At 37.1% G+C, this 26851-nt stretch overlaps 1 protein-coding gene across 1 annotated transcript in view; it reads right to left on the minus strand.

The window, feature by feature from the left end:
* Window positions 1-24513, minus strand: part of LOC126367210 (lachesin-like) — a 59680-nt gene extending 35167 nt beyond the window's left edge. The window contains exons 1-2 of the mRNA XM_050010634.1: window positions 24398-24513; window positions 15951-16057 (exon numbers count right to left, since the gene is read on the minus strand). Coding sequence (XP_049866591.1) covers window positions 15951-16057; window positions 24398-24470 — 180 coding nt within the window. The 5' untranslated portion in view covers window positions 24471-24513. The remainder of the gene's footprint in view (window positions 1-15950; window positions 16058-24397) is intronic.
* Between the last annotated feature and the right edge of the window lie 2338 nt (window positions 24514-26851).

The raw sequence follows: 26851 nt of genomic DNA on the forward strand, positions 1-26851 counted from the left end.
TTTATAACTATTGCCGCTATAAAAGGGCAATAGTAAACACGGAATTACCTCAAGATATTTCGAGCAAATAATGGCGCCCGAAGCGGGGCCTACGTAAACTCCTAAACAGCAACAAAGACAAAACACAAACGAAAATATCCGTTACCCACTCCGCGGATACAAATCATCTCTCATGAACTCATAATCCCTCACTTAATCACCTCGCAAATGGCACGTGAGCAAACACACAAAGAAGCATAACTCCGAAACTTGCCTCTCAGAGTCTCGCAAAGCCCCCTTAAGCCTCTTTGCTCCTCTTTGCCCCCTTTTTATTTCCCCACCACATACTTAACGGCAATTCTGAGTAAACCGCCGGTTTATCCGCGTGTTGGAAGCCCCCGCCCGCGCCGCACCGCCGCCGACGATGCGCATTTGTTTAACTTTGTTATTCTTAATTTAACACATTGCGCGGAGTTTGCGCTCGGGCTGTAGCTGTAGCCCGCGGCACCGCCGCGTCGTATCATTATGATTACACCCAGGTTACTCTCTCCATATAAACAACAAGTGTACGTTACATGAGTGGGATCATTTTAAAACGCACTAAATTATTTTCACGGTATATAGAAAATGAAATAAGTCAATTTCTAGGAACCTACTTCCATATTTAATTTGAACCATTTGCAACGAACAAAACTGTAAAGCGTAGCTATGTAACGTAAATAAATTACTTTTAGTACCTGAAATTAATGTAGCGTAATAGGACTCCTAAATCATGTCTTTGTAAATTTTCTGACACAGTTACAAAGAGCTTTCCAATTGTGACAAACGCTTTAAGAATTCATACTTAAATTTTCTGTAGTTAATAAAGTATAACCCCTTCCTGAGTTGCTAGAGGTATAGTTGACTAACGAGTAGTATCTCATATCCATTTTAAAATGGTTTTTTGTATTTTTCGAAATAAAAACAAAGTGTATCCGGGGAAGTTACTTCCCGGCGGCGAGATGTAACCGAGTTAGCGGCGGCTACACTGCCCGACGCGATTACCACCTTAATGAAATAAACGCCTGTTTGCCTTTTAAAACCTACACTTTTCAATATTTACCAGACACTGTCGTCGTGTGGAGTAACAGGATTTACTTTAAGTAATTGACGTATAAATTGGTGTTCATTCACATTCATTTTTTTCGAGATACACTTTTAACTTGATAAGTTACGAGAAAGACACACACTTGTAAACACACTAAATTTTGGAAATAAAATAATCACACTCATGTCTTTGTTGGGGTGAGCAGCGCTTCATCTTGAGTCATCAACAACTCCTGATGTTTAGTCCTAATAATCGAGGCCCCCTCAGGTTGAGTGAGGGGAGGCCTGTGCCCAGCAGTGGGACGTGTATGGGCTGTTTTTATGTGTATGTGTAAATAATAACATACATAACATAAACAGCCTATATACGTCCCACTGCTGGGCATAGGCCTCCCTCAATCAACCGGAGGGGGTTTGGAGCATACTCCACCACGCTGCTCCACTGCGGGTTGTGTAAATAATAATCTTTTTTTTCACAGACAGGTCCGGTTTTTTACAGAAGCGACCCTGTCTGACCCTCCAACCTTCGAATTGAAATCCAAAAAAATAAGTACTTACAAAACGATAAAATGTTCCCAATAAACAAAACAAATCATGTGTATAAAAATGCAGACAATAAAATGACCAAACTGGGGCTTCATCAAACAACATAATATGAAATCACTTATCGAAAAAACATGATCCATCGTTGTAAATCTGAATCGTCCACGGTAAGGTATATTTGATTAGGGTCCCGTGGGCCTGAACCGCCCCTGGGGCGGTCATATGCCTATTTTTATTTCGCATTAAATCGATTTTCAACGATGCCCTTTACTCGAGATGCCCTAATATCGTTTTGAGGGTTTATTTATTTTTCATTTCAGTAAAACAAAACGTGTCTTGTTTCAGTAAAATCGTGATGTTTTTGTTGGCGAAGCCTCAAATATCACAGAGAGGGGTTATTCCACTTCTTTGAGTGTGGTTATTTCGAGATTATTTCCATAAGTAGGTACACTACTGTTAGGCTGAATAGTTCGTTGACAGTTATAAGACATTTTTCTATAAATGGCAACACAAGAATGGGGTTGTCAAATCGGACGGATTGATACACGCTTTCTTGCGTTGGGGACCTTGTCGACATCGGACGTGTTTACCAAGTTAAGTGTTATTTTCTTGATACCAAAATAAATAAGTGTGATTACTGTTCTTCCGTATTTTACTACACTACCTACAATAGAAGCGTTACATTGTTTTTGAGCATGACGTAAGTAAAAGCCGGCTAGGCCGCGTCTTATCTTACGTGATGGTCTTAATCTCTTCTTCTATCGTGTGGATTGTGAGGTGAATTAACAACCCCATCAACCTTGGTGTCAGGGTTATTACTGAGCCGCCATAGGCCTCTGACATGACTCATACAACGTACTTACATCAGTGAGTAATAACCGGGACCAACGACTTAACGTGCCTTCCAAAGCACGGATCTTTTTACTTTTTGGACAATCAGGTGATCAGCCTGTAATGTCCTAACCAAACTAGGGGTCACAAAGTGATTTTTATCTTAATAGTTCATCACCATCTAGAACATTCGTTAGACAATTATTGCTGTATGATGACTTCTGGCTACAAATAGCCCTGCCCACCCCTTTAGGGATCACGGATGTGAGTCAATATTTGAAAAGAAATTTATTTATTTTTTTAGGGTTCCGAACCTCAAAAGGAAAAACGAGACCTTTATAGGATCACTTTGTTATATCCGTCCGTCTATCTGCCAAGACCCTATTTCTCGGAAACGCGAGGAGGTACCAAGACGGTCCCTTAAAAGTGTAAAAAAAAATAGCTTCTAAGTCAACGCGATCCAAAAATACTACCATTTTTAGCCTTATTTACATGTATTTCGTAGGGCAATCAAAAATCTACGGGGTATTTATCCTATAGACCTAGATTCGTGATATTTGGCATAAAGGAAGGACTTAGCACAAGTAAAAGAAAAAGAATCCGAAACTCGTGAATTTGTTAATGATCATGTGTGCAATATTTTTTTAAACTGCTCAACATTTAAATTCGAATTTCAAAGTTCAAATCAACACGGCAGAATTTAAAAAGCTAAATTCAATAACGTTGAAACATGCGGAGTGTAAAGTGCATAATTTTTAATTGCCGGCGATATTTTTTAACCTCGTTAAGAGACAGCGTCATTGGCGCGAAAAAACGACCACAAAATGACTGGCCTCACCCCTTCTAATAAACCGAGATATTACGGTGAAATTCTTATATTTTTAAACTGCCCTTAATTCAATATTTACGAGATAATAAACATAAAACATTACCAGTCTTTATATGCATATGTCCCACTGCTGGGTACAGGTATCCCTTTAATCACTTTAGTAGATATTGAGAATATTCCACCACGCTGCTACACTGTGGTTTGTTGGAGGTTTTTGGGCTGATAGCCCAGACCAACGTTTTAACGTGCCTTCCGAAGTACAGAATTGGGTGTCCATAAATAAAATAAGCCTGCAACATCCAAAATCAGAAATCAGAATCATTTATTCAACGTAATTATCATAAACTTGTTGAAGGTCAATGTAACATTTTTGAATTTACGTCATTTCGCAAGAAGCAGGCTGAGGAGAAGAAATGACAAGAAACTGCAACAGCAAAACACAGTGTGATTTCGACATTGTCCCCATCGGAAATCGAAGCAGGATCTCCAGATTGTGAGCCCAACATAGATGTTTTAACCTCGTTAATAGACACCGCCATTGACGCAAAAAAAACGACCACAAAATTGCCGGCCTCACCCCTCCTAATAAACCGGGTTATAACGCTGTAATTCTCTCACTTTTTAAAGCGGCCTTACTTAAGTATTTACGGGGAGCCTGTATCGAGATAATAGCGGTCGTAAAGTAAAATAAATAATTACGGCTGAAGCACATTCATGAATAAGTTAATTGTAGCAAGACACTGGTGTAAGTCAACCCGTTGGAGGGTTGAGGGTTGCCTCCCTCTTTAATTACTGAGGGGGGTTTGACAGTTTATTCATATCTTGAGAGAACTTTATGCACTTACAGCAACTGCGGTTTTCTGAGGCGCGATTAGTTTTCTTTGAGATGAAGAGTTTGAGGTGAGCGAGTTTCAGAGTTTCTTTTTTTGTTTAACGTTTCATTATATCCCTAAGTTTCATATTTTTAAATTTTCTTCCTTTAATACGCTGTTTTTTACAGAGAGTCATGCCCGTCATCCCTATAGGGTGGGTTGAACCGGTGGCGGAGGCAGGACTCAACCGATATTATAATATTATTATATTGGGGGATAATCGGTTTTGCATATTACATGGTACTCGTATACCCACATGATTATCTATGTTAAAAATACGATATAATATACGTATATAAATAAGATCCCGTCTATTTCCTTTTGGGGTAGGCAGAGACTATGGAATAACACTTACTACAATCCTGACACATAACTTTCGTTTAACTTTGTTTAAGAAGACTACTGTAATTATTGACTCAATTCACTGAATAGGTATTTTAAATTTATTTAATAAAAATAATCATATTTATTTTACTCGTATAATTAATTAAATAAAATACTGTTTTCTACGATGTTCCTTGTTACCATGGTAACGAAGATACCGTGTATCAGATAATGGGATGGTAATCTTGCACCAGTGGAATAGTGGGAAGTTAGGAGGATAATAGCGTTGTAATCATGATTGTTGCGACGTCGCCGGCGCCGGCGCTTCTATGAATAAGTTAATAGTCACTGCCCGGTTAAGACATACACTGTTCTATGGTAGAGTTACTATCCCATTTCCTATTGAGGAGTTTTCCACAATGCGAACGAATCATGGCTTTGCTCTTACTAAGATTTGTTATAGAGTATGAAAAATATTATTTATTTAATTACAATAATATTTTGCTGAAGGAGACAGCCCAGAAAAAAAAAACCGATTCAACACAATAAAATTTATTTTACCAAATAAACGCAAATATGACAAATATCTTCCGTTTAGCGCCAAAGCAAAAGTAGAATAGAAAAGTTTTTTGGTACTTGGACGTGACTTATTTGATTTGCTTCAAATGGCATTAACTACTTGGCCGGACAAATGGGGAGCGCTGAAGGCTCTCACCCAGTTGCCCCACCTCGGCTCAGGGCGTCGTCTGAGAAGAAAAATATTTGAAAGAATTAATCGACCCTAGGGGGTCGATAGCGATAAGCGCTCATTGAGGGAAATCGTCGACCACGCCGACGGGGTCGGTATCTGGGTCTTGAAGTGTTTGGTGTCGCGAGCTGATTGACCGCCTCTATGGCTAGAGTAATCGGGTCGTCGGGATCGTATATTACATCCTTCGGACGCCGATACTTTTCAGTGCCGTCCCTAAGCGGGATGTATTCGGAAGCCGCAATTACGAGTACCAGGGAATTTGGGTGGTGCGGAGCAGAATCGAAAAAACGTTTTGAAGCTAATTTGAGCCATTGGACAATGGTTAGCGATTTATTTAGAATGAAGAAAATAAAATTGTATGCCGTGTGTTAATGTATGTATTTATTTAATTGTGAGGGAATCCATACCTGAAAATTGTGTTTTCGGCGGTATATGATTTACTAATTATTCGTTTATTTTTCCCGTTGGGTTAGAACGTCAGACAGGCAATCGATTCGGAAAAAAGCCGAACCTATTTTTCTTCAGATTAGGTAAGCGGATCCTGTGAAATCGGCGATAAAGCTGCGGAGATGATGATGTTGTTTAGTTAATCTTATTACTATAGTACAATGCTCTGTATATGTTTAAAAAGGTTTGTTTGACTATACATTAAAGCAGGTGAAGTAACTGACAGTATATTCGTAGAACGTAATTTAGAGTTATGTGGTGGATTACTAGAGTGGATCTATACGTCTGATGATATACAGGGTGTTAGTGACATCGTAACAAAAACTTTGAGGGGTGATTGAGGCCATGATTCTGAGATGATATCAAGTGGAATTTTCCGTCGCAAAAGTGTGGAACTGAAAATAATCAAAAAAATACACAAAAATTCTCATGAATATTCAGACTGAAAATTCCACTTGATATCAACTCAGAATCATGGTCTGAACCATCCCCCTCAGTATTCGTTACGGTGTCACTAACACCTATACCTACTTGTATGGCTACCGTATGTACTTGTGCGGGGTGTAAGTGACATCGTAACGAATACTGAGGGGGATGATTCAGCTGATTATTCTGAGTTAATATCAAGTGGAATTTTCCATCATCGCAAAAGTATAGAATTGAAAATAATTAAAAAAAACTAAAAAAAATCATGAATTTTGCGACGAAAAATTCCACCTGCTATTAACTCAGAATCATGGTCTGAATCATCCCCCTGAGTATTCGTTACGATGTCACTAACACCCTGTATAACTCAGTTGTGCTAGTAAAAATTCTAAGTCCTATGTTATATGTTTAATTCATGAAAGCTGAAAAAAGCTTTAACTTGACTTAAACAATGAGGTAGGAATAATTTAAATGAAGTTCTTGCATTTGTACAAAGTAGAGAACATTTAAAGTCTCAATTGTTGTAAAAAGAAAGATAAAGACATTTTTCTAAGAAAAAATACTTGGCGGGAATTCCAATAAAACATCTCCTGTAACCTATGAACTATCTCCATATCTCTCACCGTAATACCGGCGAAGAGAAATATTCAGTTTGACCGTAAATTTTATACCAAATCCCCAAGAGTTATGTGGAGTCCCCTTTTCTTGGGTTCCTTCCCCTTTTTATTGCGCTACAATGCATTTTGCTTCAAATTAAGTTTTAAATTTTCATAAAGAACAACGGTGTACATTCGTTGTTGTTCAGTGGAGTCTCAAAAGTGAACCAACTTGCATAATTAGTCATGAATATACAATGACGCCATGTACCTGTCTTAAATTAATGTTTGTGCAACAGGCTAATTTGAGTCAATGCCGACGTGGTGATGGCAGGAATTTTCTTATACACAAGAAAAAATATCCCCAGAATTCGATTCCAGGCGAGGACATATTCCAAAAATCACTTTGTTACCGCTGGGTTAGGACACTACAGGCTGATCAACCGATTGTCTGTAAGTAAGATGATCCGAAAGCACGCTTAGTAGAAGGTACCGGTTACTAATTACTAGTGTAAGTATGTAGTCGTTACATGAGCCATGACAATGGCCTTGACACCAGCGTTGATGAGGTTAGTAATTCACCTCATAAGCCACACGATAGAAGAAATCTCAAGAGACTTTTCACAGTCATATCTGCCAGCCCCGTAAGGCGAGATGGGCTTGGGCTGACTTACCGTCTACGTTTGAAATTACGAGGCTATTCGTTGAATAGTCTTTATTAATTAGACAATTTTGGATAGCGCGTGAATCTTTTCGACCTCTTTAATTATACCTCTAGTAGTAAATTGCTGCAAATTCCAAGTTATTATGAAAAGTTCGTAAGGTTCATTTTGGAACTCCAACGAGGTTATAAATTGTTATAAAGGGATTACAGAATTCGCGCGAAAAGTTATTCAAAAATGAATTTATTTATGCTTTTACACGTTGAGTACTTAAGTACTAAGTCTGAATTAATTCCACAGCTGGATAATTTTAGTTTTTACCCAACTGCAGCGGGGAGGGTTTTAAAAATATGTTTGATACAATATGGATATAGGTAGAATGAAAGGTGATTTTAAATTATTTCATACAATAATGTGCCTAACAGTTTTATGACGCCATTATGAAATAATACAAACTATACAAAAAATATCGTCTTCTATTCTTGACTAACAAAATCGTTGGTCTAACAGGAAGCGTGCAAGGTGTGGGTATACAGTTCATTTTGCGATGTATGTACAATCAAAGAGTAAAAGTGCAGTCACTGGGCCCAGCGAACTATTTGTAAACAGTGGTGAAATTATGAACCATAATTCATAATTATAAAATTTATGTAACTGTGTGTAACTGTGTGTAACTGTGTAACACTAACAAATTACTCGAATTGATTTCATTAACGGATCCTAATATATTTACAGATAATCTTATACATAATTTACAAAGCTGCATTCTTGCAAACACTATTAAAATAAGAATACCACAAAAATGTCGATTGATAAAACCTTGGATGACTCTTGGCCTATTAAGGTGCATCACAAATAGAAATTCTATGCAAAAAAAGCTAAAAACTAACCCTGAAAATGAAATCTTAAAAATTACTTATAAGCGTTATAGAAATCACTGCAATTGCTTAATCAGGAAATTAAAAAGAAAATTTGATCGTGATCAGATAGCAAAGTCGAGCAAGGACCCTAAAAAGTTATGGAAAGCTATTAACACCATTACAAACAGAAATAAAATTATGTCATCAAATACCAGACTACTAGAAGTGGCTGCGACCCCGCAGGAAGCGGTTAATAAAATTAACACATACTTTGTTAATATTGGGAACCATCTAGCAAACGATATTATGTCAAGAAATACGTCTCATCATAAGCCTAATAATATCAAGCGGCTCAATACCTCTTCAAACACAAAACTGTCATCATTTGTTCTTTTAGAGACTGATCCTGTGGAGGTGCATGCGGTTTTAATGGGCTTGAAGTCGGATAGTTCTGCCGGATGGGACAACATTCCCACCTTTTTCCTAAAAGAAGTACATGAACTAGTAGTCCCAATAATTACTCAACTGGTGAATCTCTGTTTCCGACAAGGAGTTTTTCCGAATGCCCTTAAAAAGGCTGTTATAACACCTGTTTATAAGAATGGAGACAAAATCGACTGTGCCAATTATAGGCCAATATCCGTACTAACAGCCATCTCTAAAATATTGGAAAAATTAATTAATGTTCGTATGATCAAATATTTAAACAAATATAATATTTTATCAAATTCACAATATGGCTTTAGAAAGGGAAAGTCAACTGAGGATGCCATCCTTGCGCTTGCTTCCACTGTTACAGATAAACTGGATGGTGGAGGTAAGTGCTTGGCTGTCTTCCTCGACTTAAAAAAAGCCTTTGACACAGTCTCGGTCCCCATTCTTCTACACAGCCTTGAGAAGATAGGTATACGAGATGTACCCCTGAGATTGCTTGCAAGTTATCTAAGCGAACGTAAGCAAACTGTAAAGGTGGGAGATTACACCAGTTCTGAGAGCATCAATACTTACGGAGTTCCCCAGGGAAGTGTACTTGGACCGACCCTTTTTCTGATATACATAAACCACCTATGTAATTTGGTTTTAGAGAAAGGTCACATATTCTCCTACGCAGATGACACTGCTGTAGTCTTCTATGGCAGGACATGGAACGAAGTTCGTTTGATCGCCGAGTCTGGACTTATTAAAATAGTGGAATGGTTGGATTCCCATCTATTGACCCTTAACACCGCTAAAACAAACTATATTTGTTTCACCATGTATGAAGTCACTCAACCGACAGCTGATTTCCAAATTAAAATCCACAGATGTCAACCCCCGGCAGCGGCTGATTGTAACTGCACAGTGCTAGAGAAAGTTCATGACACTAAATACTTAGGCGTTATTGTCGACCAAAGGCTATCCTGGCATGACCACAGTGAGCTAATAATGAAGAGAATCCGCAAACTTATTTGGATCTTCAAAACCCTGCGCCATGTAACCTCTAAAAGGCTAATAAAACAAATTTACACAGCATTAGGCCAATCAATTATATCGTACTGCTTGCCTATTTGGGGTGGTGCTACAAAAACTAAATTTTTGGAATTGGAAAGAGCCCAGAGATCACTTATAAAAGTGATGCTCTTCAAACCCTTCAGGTATCCTACAGATCTCCTATATACAAAATCGGATATTCTTACGATAAGAAAACTGTACATTCTACATCTTATTCTTAAAAAACATCTTGCACTCCCTTTTGATCCAAATTTATTTAATAATAAGAGAAGAAAACATGATGTTGCTCCGATAGTAAGAGTTAAAACTACATTTGCAATGAGGCAATACAATAAACAGTCATCTTATATATATAATTTATTAAATAAAAAACTAAATATATATCCTATGTCACATTATAACTGTAAAAAATCTGTTACAGCTTGGTTAAATCAAAAAACCTACGCAGAAGTAGAATCTATCTTGCTAACGAATATATAGAATAACATAATTATATAACGTACATATACACTGCATAAGCGCACATACACTACACATACTCACACACACCCTCACATACACACGTACACTTAATTATTAGTTTACATATGTATAAAATAGTTATGGAAGAGCGGAGCCTCCTACTACAAGCAACTTCTTGCTTAAAAGGAGACCCCGAGCCCTTGTATTGTAAAAATCTACCTTTAAAGTAAATAAACATTTTTTATTTTTTTATTTTATTTTTATGTTAACAACACCTACAGGTGTTTTCGTCTATTACAGAAACGACATGTAACCAGGAGGTCTTAACTGCAACCTGATAATTTATTTCTATGCAAGAAACTGATTGGCTACTCCAATTGGAATGTAGTCGTGAGCTTATAAAAAAAAAAAAAAACACACCTATAGGAGTCCTCCTCGGTATTGATGGCGTACTTCTTCTTACGTGTGTTATTTTTTGTGTGAAAAAAGAACCGAAGAAAAATAATTAAAAAAAAAAAAGATTGATGAATGTGGAGGAAGCAAGAGAAGTATGTGTGTATGTGTGGAATTCCATAGTCTCTGTTTATCTCGGCGGGAAATAGGCGTGTTTACGTATGTATGTATGTAAAAAAAAGCCGGACTGCATAAAAGTGAAAAATATTATGTAAATAAGAAACATTATTTTTGCTGTCTTCATTTCGACACACTGTAAATTGATAGATAAACGTATAAGACTATATGGAATTAGTTAGTTCAATAACATATTATTATATTAGTAAATTACCCATATTACCCGGGGTAATATTCCGGGGAAGTTACTTAGAGGACCATTATGCAGCCTCCGCTCTCTAATTCAGCGCTTTATCATGGCAACGGCGTTCGAGTGTCGACTTAATTGTCATGTGAAATGAGTAATTTAATATGGAAGTTAATAAATCAATTACCATGGGAAAATTTTAAATTAGATGTTGTTATAATTAATCTTTGAAATAGTAAGAAAATATAAGGCGTATGTTAAAGTATTTAACAAAGTTTAATCGAATTATTTGTTAATTGGATTCAATTTTGCTTGCTTGGTTGTCAAATACAGGACACGTTTACAGCTTGTGTGTTTTTTATTGATGGTGGTTAGTAACTATGCACATGCAAATATATATTTTTTTGTAAAGCGCTTGATTTTTTGCTTGTTTTAGGCTGTAGGCTGCATTTAGGCTGTAGTAAAATATTATACATCAATGCTTAGGACACTTGTGACCTTTGTATACGTACTATACGCACCTAAACTTTCAAAACTGTTTTATAATTAAACAATAATCAATTGTCGAAAGTTCTAAGAAATTCTATTTTGAGAACTGCAACTGAATATTCATAATTCAAATTGAAAAATCAGAATGAGAGAGATTCATTGTTAGTCAAAGATAAATCTAATGTATTTATTAGTGCTTATGACGCTTTTTTTCACGTGACTTAATTGTAGATTTGCCGCAGATGGGATTAACTACTTGGCCGGACAAATGGGAAGCGCTGAGAGCTCTCACCCGGTTAAATTTAAGACAACAGGTGAAGGTGGGAACCTCGGCTCAGGGTCTGAGAGGATAATATTTTAAAGGATTAAACGACTCTTTTTATATTCGAATTTCAACGCACGCGTTCACACAGATATTGAAGCGTTATCATGCAGAGACGCAGCGTACGTAGCGTAGTTTACAGTATCGCCTCTGTGTGTAGATGTATTTGAGACGTGGAATAATGTCTTAGAACTAGGTAAAGATGTATTGGTCATCATCTCCCTAGTCATCATCATCAGCCCATTAACGTCCCCACTGCTGGGGCACGGGCCTTCCCTATGGATGGATAGGGAGATCGGGCCTTAAATCATCACGCGGGCCCAGTCCGGATAGATGGTTATTAACGACTGCTAATGCAGCCGAGACCAACGGCTTAACGTGCCTTCCGAAGCACGGAGGAGCTCGAGATGAAAACTTTTTTTTTGTGGTCACCCATCCTATGACCGGCCTCTGCGAAGGTTGCTTAACTTCAACAATCGCAGATCTCCCTAGTATTATCCAGTTTTTCACAGGGTCCGCTTACCTAACCTGAAGATTTGACACGACCGGTTAGCCCGCGAAGGGAAAACCGGCCCAATACAGGTTAGGTCACATACCTCCGAAAATGAATTTTTCGGTTTCCTCACAATGTTTTCCTTCACCAAACTTTGTATCGATCTATCTAAATAATGCTATTAATTTATTTCACATTCCAATACACGCGTGGATCGAGGACAGTACCACAGGGGGCTTAGTAAAGTTAATTAGTTGTACTTAACAAGCATGGTACTCCTACGGCCCCATGTTTCTGTTCTCCGTTCTCGTCGTATGTTCCACGTACCAGTACCGGGTTCATGTTCCGTGTACCGGGCCGGAGCTCGTGTGGGCGACAGATTTCCCCGGGGACCGCTCGCGCCGTACGGTTGGCAGAAAAAAAGACGCCGGTTATGCGAATTATTTTTTGATATTTTATTTTTATTAGTATAGTAATATTTAGTTTCTTTTTAAGTGACATATTGAAGGTTTTCTTGGGATATTATATTGTGAAAGAATTATAATATAACCTCTTAAAATATATTACATCATGCAGGGTTGCCCACCTTATTTACATCTTCACGACAATATTCTATTTTAAATAGACACAGATGCACAGAAAAGTTATACTAAGAGCGGGAGTAGACGTTTTTTGTGATATTAAAGGTTGAATTGTATGCGTCCGTCCACACTGAAATCCGCGGGCGGCTTGATTCAAATTCCTGCGCCCAGCGCCCGCGCCTCAGCAATCGCACCGTGCGCGTCACAAATTGGACCAACAAACGCGGCGAATACAGATAAATGTTCAGCGGCTATTGGTCCAAGCCTTCGATATAATTCGCGCCGCGCGCAGCGTCGGTGCTGTGAAATTTAGGGTTAGATGGCAACTCGCAGAAATAAAAACAGACACGTGTACCGTATCGTACCGCCTTTGTGCGCATTTAAACGTGATAAAATTAATCAGGCCGCTTTACATACGACAAATTGCATCCATTAATTAAATAAATTACTTCTACGTGCAGCTGCAACGGAAGGTAACAGTTTGAATTATTTTATTTTATAAATCATTAATAAACCAATTCAATTTTATAAAATGGAATTTTACTACATTAAAATAAAATTATATCACTGTCACCTTATGAAAACGTAACAAAAGATTATTTATTCTTTATTTTAAAAAGAAGTGTATTTTAAATTATTGATTTTTAAAGTTAGTTTCTTTTTTGTTAGTAGATTAGATTAGCTTAGATTACATTTGTGATAGTTGATATTTCTGTATTGACTTTATTTGTGGTCGGTATTTAATAACATGGCGTTCATTTATTTTCTCTTCTGATTGTTGAAATAATTCTCCATAAACTCGGTTTATATAGACACATGCCAAGTTTTACGTTATCCGAAATATAATAAGCAAGAACAATTTGTTTGCGCACCTTACACGCGAACTTACCGTTTTATCTACTTTGTTTTACAGAGTAACAATTACTTTGGGGCGTTCTCTGTATCAAAATATTTTGCAGCCATTCGGCTCCTGTTGGCGTCAGATCTGCTAACCTCCTTTGCCTAAATTTGTTGATAAATAAGTTTTTTTTATAATATAATTATTTTTGTGTTTATATCTCTTTTCATTATATTAATATATGAATACTGAATAGTCCTTTTTCATTTCGCTCGGTTACAGCTCCCTTGTTAGAAATCACTCGAGGCTAAAGTCTTTGGAGTTAAAAAGCATCTCCAGTTTTTGTAGGCGCACCTATTTAAAATAAAAATTACATACATACATAAACTCACGCCTATTTCCCACCGGGGTAAGCAGAGACTATACAATTTTATTTTTGAAATTAAAATTATAAACAAAAAAAAAAGCAACTAAGTAAATTATGTAATTAAATCTGTTTTAGTGTCTGAGACAGTTTCTTTGAGCATACAATACATTTAATACGGACTACCGTTGGTACCGCTGCTGGTGGGTGAATATGCAACCGAATTTCCGACCTTATAATTATTAGACAGATTTTTTTTTACAACTGAACAGCACGTGTATTTCCTCGTAAACATGACACGCGTTTTTGCTGGCAAGCTTGGCACACACGTAGCTTACGGCACGGCGCGGCGTCGACAATATAAACCTTCAGCCAATTGTAAAATACCGTCCGAACCAAAATGGCTCACGGAATAATTCTTGTTTCTCTCCAAGTTCATTAAAAGTTGTTCTCAGATATTGTTCTCATCTCGGAAGATATTTAGTTGGCGTAATGAACTCCGGTGTTCGTTCAGTTCAGTTCAGAATCCGCCTCGAGTAAGTAAGACTAATGTAATTTTCTCATCCACGAAATGTGTCTTGTTGTTATTATAACTCTTCAACTAATATTTTGAGTAGAACTCAAGAACTGGGTTTCAATGTTTCCCAGTGTACTTAGTATAACGTTCTTGAAGTAGGTAGGTACGGAGTTGCGTACCTGCAGTGACATGACATAGCGGCACGCCTATGTCCTCAAAGGGGTAAGCAGAGGTATATCGTATCATGCACTCATGGCTAGCTACGTATGTTTAAGTTTAATTTGATAGGGAACGAGCCTATTGCCTTAAATCGGGCACAAATCCTGGAAACCCCGAATCAAATTCATTACCTACTTTAGATAAGCAAGTTTCCATATTATAATATTTTATTTTTGTTATAAGTCCCATGACTATTTTCTAAATTGAGGAACAATAGACAGGCGTGGACATGTATGAGAGATGAAAGGCAAATTACGAGAAAAATGATGGTAAACGATCTGATGGATCAAAGGGGAAGACCCAAGAAAGTATGAAAAGATAGTGTATGGAAGGTGGGATGTGTGTAAGAAAAATACAAGTTGTGCCAACCGTACTTAGAATGGAATAGAGGCAGGAAGATGATGACGAGTCAATTGAATATTTGCTACGTCGAGTCGAAAAAAAGAGAGGCTTTTCAACTTGTTGATTCCGTGCTTCGGAGGGCGCGATAAGCCGTTGGTCCCGGCTATTATAATTAGCCGTAAAAACACCTCCACCAACCATGTTATGTTTATGATTTGCCTCCCACTGAACCTACTACTTCGCCGGATAAGAATCTTCATAAGTATCTACATAATTTGATAATTGAAGTAATTATTGTGCCCAGACTAGGCCATTACAGGCTGTTTAGCTCGAATAAATTTATACATAATGTAAATTACGTAATCGGTGTATAAAGAAAAGGATAATGGCAGATATACATAGTCGGAATTGGGGGATATTTAAAAAGGTCAAGTATGGTCTACCGACACGTGTGTACGAAATGATTAGTAGGTAACCAATGTGAAGCAAGACAGATATCATGAATAAATGAAACGGTAAACGGAAGTTTATGATGGGAAAGAGGTTTGTTATACGCATTTATATATGTTATGTATTGATTAATCATAATGTAAGTATATTGCTGAAGCACTTTATACGTTATTTAGCTAAAGATTAGCCCCTGATGGCCTGGATGATTTTTAACACGGTTTCATGGTGATATCTAGCAAGTGCCGAGGTAAGTAACACACACCTTGCAACACACCGAGATAACGCGCACCTTAAAAGTGCCGAGACAAAACGCACCTCGTAAGTGCCGAGGTAACACGCACCCTGTATGTGCCGAGGTAACATGCACCTTGTAAGTGCCGAGGTAACACGCATTTTGTAAGTGCCGAGGTAACACGTACCTTGTAAGTGCCGAGGTGCTCGACGACGCACGGCAGGCTGGCATCCCTGCCGAGCGCCACCGTCACGTTGGGGATCGGTTCCGCGAAGCGAGGCTCCTCCGTCAACACTGCACATATAACACACAGAAACACATTTAGTTATTGTAAAATAATAGATCAGGGTTCTGCGGTTATAATTTCATCAGTCCATTCCATCAGTCAGCTCAGTTTGACGATGTAACCCACTGACTGTCTGATTAAGGTCCGGATTGATGAAAATTTTACTAACAAGATCATGAAATAATAAATTAAATCAATAAATTGATGATTACTACGAAATTATTCCCGTCGCAGATATTTGGTAATTTTATCAGCATTTCAATGTACTTAATTTGCTTGACAAATTATTTCATATTTTGCTGTGCCAACAAGCCTTGAATGTAAATAATTACAGGAAAAGTTCGTGGAAAAATATTTACAAATTGTAAAGGAATATCAAAACATCCTTTGAAAAGACGACATGGATTGATATTTTTAATCAAACGCAAAGTTGTGACGAACTTGACGAGTTTGAGGATTTGCATTTGGCAAATGTTTGGATGAATTTAAATCGAAGTGAACAATCCACAAGCAGGCTTTAGAAATATAAGGTACTGTATGGAAGGTAGGAAAGTTAGGAGTACTGAAGGTAGGAAAGAGAACTATGTCAATTACTAAACAGATTAGAAGCCTTAGCCAAGTTGCAAAAGATTTTAAAAAGCGACATTGATAGTGATAAATTTGTATGGGTGACATAAGGTGACGTTTGTGACTTGGCTGACCCCCCTGCTCATTAGAATCAGAATCAAAATCAGAACCAGATTCGGAAGGCACGTTAAGACGTTGGTCCCGGTTACTACTTACGGATGTAAGTAAGTAGTCATTACATGAGCCATCTCTGGGGCATTTGGCGGCTCAATAATAATACTGACACCAGGGTTGATGAGGTTGGTACTCCACCTTATAGCCCACACGATAGAAGAGAAAAAGATTTAGTACTATGTAATGTGTAACAATCCGTATCAAGTAATGTGGGAAGCTTAGAGGGCAAGGCATTATAAACACACCTCTAATTCAAATTCACGATGTGATTGTGTTGTGTGACGACGATAACGAAGTTTTAGAAGATCGAACATCTAAGACCACCTGCTGTCTATTGTCTACCTAGCAACAGATAACGGAATATATGTATGTGTGAATATGTGAAGCCATTTGAGAAATGGACCTAGATTGTTGTGTAAATTGGACACAAGACGGTTTTCAAATTACTATAGCCCTCTCGGGACACTAACTCATGGCTGGCGAAGGCTAAGCGATTGGCAGACTGAATTACCAAATCGAAGTAGTTTAGGAACACTCCAAAAAGGTTTATTTAACACACATGTATCTGCATGTGACACACACAAGCACATTTGAATCCCCCTCCCAATAGACCTTTACAGAGTCACATTGTTAGTGACGTCGTAACGAAAACTTTGAGGGATGATTCAGACCATGATTCTGAGTTGAAATCAAGTGGAATTTGCCATCGCAATAGTATGAAACAGAAAATAATTAAAAAACAACACTAAAATATTCATGAATTATCCGTCAGTAAAATCCACTTGATATCAATACAGAATCATGGTCTGAAACATCCCTCTCAGTATTTGTTACAATATCACTAACACCCTATCTACTTGTATGGCCTATCTACTTGTATATATATGGGGGGATGATTCAGCTCATTATTCAGAGTTAATATCAAGTGGAATTTTCCATCGTCTCAATCATTAATAACTCAGAATTATGGTCATGGTCATCAATTCTTTCAAATGTTCTTCCTCTCAGACGACGGCCTGAGCCGAGGTTCGCGCTCAACTGGGCACCGTAAGGCCTGTTGTCTTAAATTTGGTACCGGGAGCTCTCAGCACTCCCCTTTGTCCGGCCAAGTAGTTAATGCCACCTGAGGCAAATGTACAATAAGTCAAGCAAAAAAAAAATTCTTTACCAGCTATATCGATATGTCGTACGTAATTATGTATTTTAGACAGTACTCGTATGCGATAAAATAAATGCAAATCTAAGTGATTATCGCCCTTAAAAATTCCTAACAAATACACAGCTCGTGCAAAGAGCATGTACTCCAAAGAGATAAAGGAAACAATAATGAGGTAACAGCCCGGCCCATAGCGATGCCTTCTGGATCCCAAATATTGGTCATTTGGGAGAAGACTCCAACTCGCCCCTCGTTCAGTTGTGTTTAAACCCTCATACACTATAATAATATCAATTAATATTTTGTCTTTTTCTTTTTGCTATCACAGTTGTTAAGGTCGATCATACTGTACGACACTTTACTGGTTTAACAATCTGGTATAATACCTTACACACTTACAGATGATAATTATCCTCTATTGTGATTGTTAACTATTGTGGTCGTCTTTTAAATAAATAAATAAATCGATGAATTCAATTACATTATTGTAACCATATTCAATTCAAATTCAAAAATATCTTCATTCAGTAGGTAACATAGTTACACTTTGAATCGTCAATTTTTACATAACGAATGTCTCATACGCCTAAAACTACTGCAGCTTTTCGCAACCTGTATATCCGGGGAAAAGAAGCTGCAAGAAAAAAGGCCTAGATAGCGCAATTAACACTTTTAATTTAAATACATTTTTTTTCTTCATGTAATCATACGCCATTTCTTTTTAATCCTGCGGTTTTATGGAATCAGGTTGAAGAAGTTGTTAGCAAGAATAACGACAATAGACTTTATCCCCTGCACATTAAATCACAATACATTTGACTGAGGTACAATGTGCATATATCAAGCGGGATGATTCAAAGCTAAAACTTCACACTCTATTTACATTTTACTACCGAACGTTACGTTCTATCGATACTTTCCAGTAGCCATTACTCTCGCATGAATTTCTCAAAGGGCGTTTTAAATGTTTCTTTGTTACCAATAAAGAGTACATACATTGTATACAGGGCGTTTGTAAATGTATATGTGTGTGTGTAAATATATAAATATTTTTTTTAGTAACTCCGTAACGAAAATTTTATAAATATATTATAAAATAATAATAAAAAAAGATAGAACTTTTACTTGATTGTATTAAAATGATAGATGGTATTTTTAAAATAAAAAAAAATAATAATAAAAAAGTTTATTTAGGTAAAATCTACGACACACATATACATTTACAACATTAAAATATACACACATTAACATTAATATTTAAGTAGTTGGAAAACATAAAGGTATATGGGTGCCGCAGTGGGTTTTCTTTTCGAATATCTTCAGGTTAGGTTTTTTTGCGCTGCAATCTTAATCGAACAACGTGAATAGTCGCTAGGCTGCGCATTATGTACGCGTTGTTCGATTTACATTGGTTTTTAATAATGTAAATCTTTTTATTTCTCATTTTAAATTGATGTTCTTTGCAGCTTAAAGCACAATATAGGGCTGAAAATAATTAAAAAAAAAACACTATATTTTTCATTAATTTGCCAACAGGAAACTCCAATTGACATCAATTTACAATCATGGCCTGAATCATCACCTAACGTTTTCGTTACGGAATCAATAACACCCCGACACCAGGGTTGATGGAGTCGGTTACTGACCTCACAACTCACACGAGAGAAGAATAACATCGGATCGTCCTTAGCCCATCTATAACTGTATCTTCATCTGAAATGGACAGCTATTCTACCTCCAATATGACCGGGTGTTCAAAACAAAGTTCGGCCTTGTCGGCCACTTTCGAGCTTACGAGAGAAGAGATTAGTGAGCGTTGGGCTCACGATGCAGAGGTCCTGGATTCGAATCACAATGGAGGCATTTCACAAAAAAAATCTTTGTGATCCCTGGTTTGGTTAGGGTATTGGAGGTTGATCACCAAAATGTCCGAAAGTAAGATGAAACATGCTTCGGAGACCACGTATGTGGTCGTTACATGAGCCATGACATCAGGTTTGATGGGGTCGCTCATTCATCTCACAACCCACACTTGAAAAGATCTGAAACATGATCGTGATAGCTTGAAAACATAGTAACTCTAATGGTTCTGTAACCATATGATTACAATATGATTTTTATTAATATCATGTGAGCCATGATAGCCCAGTTGGTAGAACGCCTGTCTCTCACTTCGCTGGTTCAAATTCTAGCATGGGCCTTAATTAATAATTATCGAATTTGTTTTTCCATGATTATCATGTGCTCAGCGGTGAAACCCACTTTCCCGAGAAATGCATTTCGAAGTTATGTAAGTAATCTATATTGAGCTGGTTTTCGCTTCGCGGGTTGGAAGGTGTGGCCTTCCAAACCGCAGTCGCTTCTGTAAAAAACCCGACCTGTCAAATCTTCAGGTTAGGTAAGCGGACTCTGTGAAAACCAGTTTAACGCTAGGGAAATGATGATAAGACGAGAAATCATCATCTGTGGCGAATTTTATTCTTCTGATTTTATGGTATCCGTCTCAAAACATATTCGAATATAAATAATCGTCGAGGGGTGGCGAGACTCGACACAATAACTGTATTCAGAGGCTAACGCTCGCTCAGATTATATACTAATTGCAAATACGTATTCAATTTATCCGTACCAAATATTATATTATAATTACAACAACTTGTATTTAGAATTACATTTTCAATATTTAATTTAAATGTTATTTCGTAAAATAAACAAACGGAATACAATACAAAATTAATGCAGTTATTTAATATGTTTTTTCTACTCCTCTACTTTAATCTGGCATTTAAATAACCAAAAAGTCTAATATAAGTACATACATAATTAAACTCTTTGAAAAAGTGTACGCTCTATGGCCTATAAAAGCATTGTTTACAAAGTGTAACTGTACTATAATGTCGCCAAAAAAGCATTGTTGTTGTTTTTTTTTTTTGACCTGGAAACTGGCACCTTTACTTTGTTTGGTGCCATAGATATACTATAAAAAAAAAGTATACATTTGCCGCCATTTTCCCGCGCGTTGGAAAATAAATTGGAATTTTTTTTTGTTTCATTTAAAATTACGTCGTCGTAGAAAAAGTATTGTATGCAACGTTGTATAACTAGGTCAAAAAATGCTCGTGGCGTCTCTTATTGCGATGTTCGCCAAGGCTCACATCGCAACTCACGCCACTCGCATTTTTTGACCCTTCTTATACAACTGTTGCATAAAATACTATTATATTTTAATTGATTTTATTTGTTTTATCTAATTCTATTTTATTATATTTATTATTTTAAGTTATTTGAATGTTTTATTTTGTAAATTATGGATCATTGTTATCTGAAATAAAGAAATTTTAATTTTAATTTTTAATATTTTTGGCTATAGTGACGATTGTTTTTCTTCCAAATTATATTGAAATCAAACGTTTTGACATTCACAGGCTAGCTTTATGACAATATGTATTCTACAAGAGCAACATAATCAGAATAATATCCTTATGATATTTATATTTAATAATACAATATTATACTAAAATCGAAAAGAACGTCAGGTTATATAATCATGTATTGTGTGTAATATCCTGAGGTAATATCCAAACGAGAGAGGCTCGATTGTGCTCCAAAAGACACATTATTACAAACTAGACAAGATAAAAAATAGCTCCCTTTTAATCTAAGTATATACTTACTTACGGTTTTGGAGGTACTTAAATATTCCAAATTACAACAGCAACTAAGCCAACGAAAGTAAAACCTAAGATCTGACTTGTACTAAATAATGATCGAGGTCGGAGAGCGACTTCATCCAAGTACTTTATCGCCCCAGGTGACTTTCCGACTTTAAAAGTTCGCCAAAGCCAGTTAAATTGATTGACACCGCAACTAATTAAATACCCGACGTCGGGCCATCGCGAACACACGCCCGATATGAAGTAGATTTAATTACTCAACTTGGATCCCAAAATATTGTCTTCATTAAGAGGCGACGCGCTCAGACGGGTTTTATTTGAAAAGTTTCCGTGTAATTTTAGAAACTTAGTTAGCCTATTAACAGTTCCATTTGTGATGTTCATCACCTTAAAAGTTGATATCGTTTTAATGATACTGCTGTGTACTGAACCCATTCAGGGTTAATGGAAATTTTATGTGCGGCGAGGGCCGGCTTGTTGTTATTTAAACAATCCTTTAACTTCTCAATTTTCTCGATTCAGCCTTCTCGTTTCACCGTATTTGCGAGGTTCAAATTAAGATAAGTTACTTACAGCTAAGTTGAGAAGTTTCATTTCTGCCGGGCCGTGTTCCGGTAGAACTTTACCCCGATTTTGTATAACTCCCATGAGAGGTAAACCTTTAAACTGGAGTTCGGAGCTTAACAGATTTAGCGGTAATTGTAATCAGATAATCCTTCTTGTTGCCGTGCCCCGTTCACTGGGACAATCCTTGTTTTGTGTGAGTTTTGACTAGAGTGCAGACGTTTTTGCACGTGAATTTATATTGTTGCTATAATATATGGATAAGAAAGAAACTTTCATTGTTGAATATAGAAAACTTACTAACAGAATAACAACACAATGTAGGAACCGTAAAGAAAAAGACTTAGAAAAGGATTGTGATCTCGTTGAGCATTATATGAAAGCAGGTAAAATGGATCTAGCATATAACATAATAAAAAGTTTAAATAGGAAGAAAAAGACAAGAAGTACAGCAATACTAGATGAAGATGGAAAGATTTTGATTGATAATGAGGATATAGCTAACAGATGGAAGAGATACATAGAAGGATTATATCAGGGAGATGGACTAACCGAGGACGATATAGAGGATGAACAAGAGGTGGAAGAGGATGATCGTGGCCCGGACATCTTGAGAGAGGAATTTGATAAAGCTTTAAACAGTTTAAAAAATAAAAAAGCGGCCGGAGACGACAAGTTGTTTATAGAATTGCTAAAATCTGCAAACCCCTTAGTTTTGAACGAAATTTACGAATTAATCAATCTAATGTATACAACTGGCAAAATACCAACAGACTTTCAAGTTAGTAAAACTTTGGCATTACCAAAAAAACCAAATACTTTGAAATGCGAAGAACACCGGACACTGAGCATAATATCACAGGCTTCAAAAATTTTACTTAAAATCATTCAAAACCGACTGAGACCTAAAGCTGAGGGATGTCTGGGAGATGACCAGTATGGGTTCAGGGAAAAGAAAGGTACAAGAGAAGCAATATTAGCTTTAAGACTGATAATTGACAGGAGATTGGATTTAAGCATGGATACCAGCGTGGCTTTTATAGACCTTGAAAAGGCTTTTGACAAGGTAAACTGGAGGAAAATGATGAGGGGGTTGAAGGAAGTAGGAATGGATTATAGAGACCGAAGGATAATATACGAACTATATAAACACCAGGAAACTGTCGTAGAAATAGGAGAAGTGAAGAGAAAAGCTAGAGTACGGCAAGGTGTAAGACAGGGCTGTTCCTTATCTCCACTAATATTTAACATTTTCATAGAGGGTGCCATGAAGGAAATAGCTAAAATCAGTAACGGAATAACAATAAATGGACAGAATATAATTAGTATCAGATTTGCAGACGATATTGCGGCACTGGCCAGTAATAAAGAAGACCTAGAAACCCTACTTAACACAATGAACACAGTTTTTGAAAAATACGACCTTAAAATTAATATAAGTAAAACCAAAATTCTAACAATTTCCAAAACTCCAAAAATAGACAGCCAAATAATTAAGTTAAATAATATCCCGATTGAAAATGTAAAAAACTTTAAGTATCTAGGCAGCATAATAACGAATGACTCAAGATGTACTTTAGACGTTAAAACCAGAATAGCAATGGCAAAACAAGCTTTCCATAACAAAGGGTGCATATTCAAGGCTAGGATTGCCAAATCTATCAGAAAAAGATGTGTCAAAACCTTCGTATGGAGTATAGCCCTCTATGGATGTGAAACTTGGACACTGACACAGAAGGACAGAGAGAGACTCGAGGCCTTTGAAATGTGGTGTTGGAGGAGGATGGAAAGAATAAGTTGGACAGAAAGGGTTACAAATGAGGAAGTGCTAGTAAGAGTAAGGGAAAAGAGACAAATACTGAGAATTATTGAGGACAGAAGAGGCAAGATGATTGGACACCTAATAAGACACGACGAATTCATTAAAAACATCATAGAAGGAAAGCTAGAAGGAAAGAGAGGAAGGGGAAGACCAAGAAGAGCTTACATGGAACAGATTAAAGAAAAGGTTAACGTCGTGTCTTATAGGGAAGTCAAGGAATTGGCCTTTGATAGACTGGAATGGAAAATGCTACACCGACAAGAGCGTGGCTTTTAAATTGATGATGATGAAGAAAGAAACTTAGAGCTACTATCACGAGCTTTGATGGTAACTTAATTGTGTCATTTTGCTTACCCTCTCCGAAACGATTTAAATAATGATACTGACTGACCTTGGCATATGATGGTTATGATCTGGATGACGCTGATCGCGAAGCTCTTGCAAGGCCCCCGTCGCCAGCTCATAGCTTCAGACTCGCATGCCGCGGCCAATCACAACGCTCCGATATGACGCCACTCACGCGACCACTGATTGGTTCGTAACATCTGTAACAAGCCATTGCTGGTTTACTATTGGATAACGTAGACATGCAATGTGTGATTGCGGGGATTTCTTGTGGTAAGAGTTAAGGTCACGCAATTGTAGATATAACTTATAGGCTTGCCTCTCTTCTTCTTCTTTTACTATTCATTGTGACTTTCAGTCTGTGTTTAATTTGTTCTGATAATAATATTACATTTTGCAAACAGATTATTCTGTGTTGTTTCATATGCGAGTGCAATTATTTTGTAATTACCTACACGTAATTATACCAAAATTTTAAACAACACATCTCTAGTTTAATGATAATTTATTTATTTTGAGGATGACTTACGGCCATATACATTTTCTAAAATAATAACCAGACAATAACTAAAGGCTAATTACAAGTCTCCACCTAATAGTGGCTAAGTTATTTACTCTTTTACAATCATAAAAATCAAGAATTAAGTAAAGTAGGTTAAAGTAGGTTAAGTAAGGTAGGTACAAACATTTGACGTTTTGATAATAATTGATAATTGGACACAAAAAATTGTATCACACTTGTTTCTCCAAAGGGGTAGCCAGAGGGGTATAGTATAATACCCACTCTTCGCTAGCTATTTAAGTCCTTTGTAATAGGTGGCGAGCCTATTGCCATAAACCATAAATTCTAGAAACCATGTGATCTATGATCTATGATTCAAATATGAATTCAAACTCATAAAGTCGAATTCAGTAGTTTAGGTTCCAAAAATATGTCTAAGTTTTTAAAGTATGTTACTATTAGTTAGTGCTTTAATTATTATTCACAAATTGACACTTATAATAAGAAGTATATAAACACTAATGGACTTATAAATTAATAATTATTTAACGACCCGTTTAGAAGGAAATTACATCATTTCACATGTTTAATGAACAATATAGGCGATATCATAAAAGTCATAAACGTTATTAACGTAAACGAATTTAATTAACAGTCGTGTTCAGGTAAATGAAAGTAGGCAGTGTGGTGATTACATTAAATCGCTGATTGTGACTAAATAATAATATCGAAACTTAATAGTTTGAACAAAAACCGAACACAGGCTTTTGTAGATACCTAAATTATTATAATAATAATGTCAATTACATTACTACGGAGCTCGGTGGCGCAGCGGTTAACGCGCTCGGCCTGCGATTGTTGAAGTAAAGCAACTTTCGCAAAGGCCGGTCATAGGATGGGTGACCACAAAAAAAAAAGTTTTCATCTCGAGCTCCTCCGTGCTTCGGAAGGCACGTTAAGCCGTTGGTCCCGGCTGCATTAGCAGTCGTTAATAACCATCAATCCGCACTGGGCCCGCGTGATGGTTTCAGGCCCGATCTCCCTATCCATCCATAGGGAAGGCCCGTGCCCCAGCAGTGGGGACGTTAATGGGCTGATGATGATGACATTACTAGATTTCTAAAAAAAGAGATAAAAAGAGGAATAAGGTATCTGTGGTCCTGTGACTGGATTGTTTCTCATTGCGTTTATAATGGTCGAGATAACATGTGTTAGTGAAAATTGACCATATTAACAGTGATTCCCAAACTAGCCGGAGACGTATCTTGAGAAACCGTAAAAAATGGGGTAAGAGTAAGGTTGGCGCACAATTTGGCAAAGGAAACTTAACTGACTCATTGCGTTGCTTTTCATTTGCTACTGCAATTAGGGCTTCCCTATGTTTACCATCAGGCACAGTTCAGCCAAATTACCCCGATACCGACCCCGCCGGCGTGGTCGACGATTTCCCTCATTCAGCGCGGATCGCTATCGACCCACTAGGGTCGATTAATTCTTTCAAATATTTTTCCTCTCAGACGACGCCCTGAGCCGAGGTTCGCGCCCAACTGGGCACCCTCAGGCCTGTTGTCTTAAACGTTGTACCGGGTGAGAGCCTTCAGCGCTCCCCATTTGTCCGGCTAAGTAGTTAATGCCATCTGCGGCAAATCTACAATAAGTCACGTCAAAAAAAAATCAGCCAACATATACTTGGCTAAAAAAAAAACAGAAAAAAAAATTACAAGTAGGAAACTTAAAAATCTACACTTAATTTTTGCTCCCGTTTGACTGTACGAACCGTACAGCTCATCACCTATCATGTTGGTCTAATACTAACTGGATGTACTTATGACTAGCCCAATTGAGCATATAGACAACACACAGCCATAAAAAGTTTGTATAAATTATCTGTAATAAATGGAGAACGCCTTCATAATAATAAATGCTACTTTGTAGCAACAGTGTTTTTTATTTAATATATTTGAGAGCCATTAGCCTAGTTGGAAGAACGCTTGACTC

The sequence above is a fragment of the Pectinophora gossypiella genome, chromosome 5, assembly GCF_024362695.1.
Source record: "Pectinophora gossypiella chromosome 5, ilPecGoss1.1, whole genome shotgun sequence".
NCBI lineage: Eukaryota > Metazoa > Arthropoda > Insecta > Lepidoptera > Gelechiidae > Pectinophora > Pectinophora gossypiella.